Raw genomic sequence first — 2,829 nt, forward strand, 5'->3', positions numbered from 1 at the left:
GAAAATGCAATTATCTCTAATTCTCCACGTTATTGTGACTTTCTATTATCTAAATATTTTCTTGCATATAAAGAACAAACCTTCGCTACAATAATAATATATTTTAGGTTAAATTGGGAAGTGGTACCTGGCAGATATGGAAGTAAATATTTGCCAAAGAGATTTTAAACAGTGTACCTTCGGATTTCAATCTGGCTTCTGTTCATTTAAAAGGACTGAACTGTCTGATATCTCGATTAAAACAATTCATTCGCATAAATCCTCCAATGAAGATACAGAGAATATTACTGGGATCATACTAAATCTTCCACGTTGAGGAGGTCTGGCTATCTGAGGTTCAGACTGGGGTTCGGTGGCGTGAGGACATCTCCTGTGGATCTGAAGCTCTGTTCCTGGGTTGCACTCTGTGAGATTTGAAAGGCAGGCTCCAAGATGCAGTTCCCCGGTATCTCTGGGTGAGCAGAAGGTAAATGACTGGGTTGACACATGGGTAGAAATAGTTGAGGATGGTGCAGACAAAGTGGAGTATGTCCCAGCTGTTGCCACGCTGGCAGGAACCCAGGTAGACACAGAGCTCCAGGATGTAACTGGGCAGCCAACAGGCAGAGAAGGAGCCGACAGTGAATACAATCATGATGGAAGCTCTCCTGGTGTACCTAGAGCTGACCAGGGACAGCATGGGGCTCTTCAGGAGGAAGACGGCAAGGCGGGTGTAGCTCCAGGCGATCAGCAGTATGGGGAGCAGATAGTGGAGGAGGAACTGGGCCAGGAGGGTCTGGTACTTGTGTTCGTAAAATCCGGAGACGCAGAGGGTGAGGTTGTCGGTCCCTATCCCTGTTGTGGAGTTCATCCGGAGAGGGATGGTCACCCCCAGGCTCAGGACCCAGACCAACACCAACATGAGGATGCTCCAGGTGGCTGACGGGGGGCTGTGGGGATTGAGGATGATCCTGGCCCGGGTGAGGGACACTGCACACAGGGAGTAGACACTGGCCGCCACCGACCACGTCAGGAGGAACTGAAATATTTTACAGAATGTCCTCCCAAAGGGCCAAGTGTGTCCCAGGACCGCCAAGACCAGGAAAGGGTCCAAGAGGAGAGAGGTACAATCTGCCAGGGCCATGCTCACCAGCAGCATATCCAGGCAGCTATTCCGGAATGAAACAAACTTGGCGAAGATGTAGAAGACCAGCCCGTGGGCGGATAACCCAACCAGCACGATGGCGGCGCAGATACAGGCGAAGATCAGCCCGTACGCGGTGGACATGATGTGAAATCCCAATAAGCAGAGTTTCAGTGATGAATGAATTACTGTGTCTAGCTGCAGAGGCTGGGGGAATAATCCTTGTTGTTGGTTTCAATTCAGGTTTCACAAGCTGCCCAATAATGCAGGTCAGCAGCTGATTCCAGGTGGTTAGAATCTGTTCAGGGACGTTCACTGAACTTGATCTCTCTCTCTGACCAGCACAATGGAAAGAAATCGCTCCGGCTTCCTGTTCATCTCTATCATTAAGTAAATAATCCAAATGATTCAATATCGGCAAGTTCCATCCTCAAACACAGTCAGAGCCACATTCACTTACCTATCACAGCTCCTTGTCAATGATTAACTCCACTCGAGCTGCGACTGAGCTCCACGTCTGCAACAACACCCTCACCCCTCCCCTGCACTTTCCCGAAATTATCAGGCTGCTTTTCCCAAATCCAGCCTTTTGGTTAAGGAGATGGGACTCAGATTGGGGATCTCAGGTAAGGGATGAAAGAAAATTACTGCGGATGCGAGAATCTGAAACCAAGAGAGAAAATGCTGGAAAATCTCAGCAAGTCTGGCAGCATCTAGGAAGAGAAAAGAGCGAGGGGGGGGGGGGGGGGGAGAGGGGGGCGACCTGCTTCAGGGGGAGCCTCCTTCCCATGATGCTGCTGGTTGCACAAAAATCTTCTCCAATGAAATATTGGGAAGACCAAACCCATTGGGTGGGATTTTCCAGCCACTGCCGCCAGTCTGAACCTCCGCATTCCGCAGACAGCAACCCCCACTGCAAGTTCCCCAGCGGCGATGCCAAACCCGGGCTGGATTCTCCGCTTTGCCAGAAGCGTGAATGGCGATCGGATGGAGAATCGCCATCCACTCCCTCGCCGGCACCGATATCAATGTTGGTGCCTCATGCCAGCAGATCCAAGAAACTGTCATTTGCATGGATTTTAGTATAATTAGGGGGTTGCACACTTGATGCTCCCACCTTCCGCGATGCTCCGCCCCTTTAGGCAGACCTGTCGTGGCCACAAATTGGTGCAAAGCAGGGCCCGGGCCCCAAGACTTTGGAGGGGGAGTGGGGGGCAAAAATCCTCTCAAACCTTGTTGGCTTTGAAAGCAGACCAAATCATGCCAGCAGCACGGTTCAATTCCCGTACCAGCCTCCCCGAACAGGTGCTGGAATGTGGCGACTAGGGGCTTTTCACAGTCACTTTGTGAAGCCGACTTGTGACAATAAGCGATTTTCATTTCATAATAATGTTTATTGTCACAGGCAGGCTGACATTAACACTACAATGAAGTTACTGTGAAAAGCCCCTAGGCGCATCATTCTGGCGCCTGCTCGGGTACACAGAGGGAGAATTCAGAATGTCCAATTCACCCAACAAGCACCTCTTTCAGGACTGTGGGAGGAAACCGGAGCGCCCGGAGGAAACCCACGCAGACACGGGGAGAACGTGCAGACTCCGCACAGACAGTGAGCCAAGCCAGGAATCGAACCAGGGACCCTGGCGCTGTGAAGCAACAGTGCTAACCACAGTGCTACCGTGCCGCCCACGGTTGGGGATTGGGAT

The 2,829-nt window shown here is 51.1% G+C and overlaps 1 protein-coding gene across 1 annotated transcript; it reads right to left on the minus strand.

Annotated features, from left to right (window-relative positions):
• Window positions 1–337: 337 nt before the first annotated feature.
• Window positions 338–1,267, minus strand: LOC119955272 (galanin receptor 2a). The gene has a single exon (XM_038781341.1). The coding sequence runs from the start codon at window positions 1,265–1,267 to the stop codon at window positions 338–340; it is 930 nt and encodes a 309-aa protein (XP_038637269.1).
• Between the last annotated feature and the right edge of the window lie 1,562 nt (window positions 1,268–2,829).

This window comes from Scyliorhinus canicula, chromosome 20 (genome assembly GCF_902713615.1).
Source record: "Scyliorhinus canicula chromosome 20, sScyCan1.1, whole genome shotgun sequence".
In the NCBI taxonomy this organism is placed as follows: domain Eukaryota; kingdom Metazoa; phylum Chordata; class Chondrichthyes; order Carcharhiniformes; family Scyliorhinidae; genus Scyliorhinus; species Scyliorhinus canicula.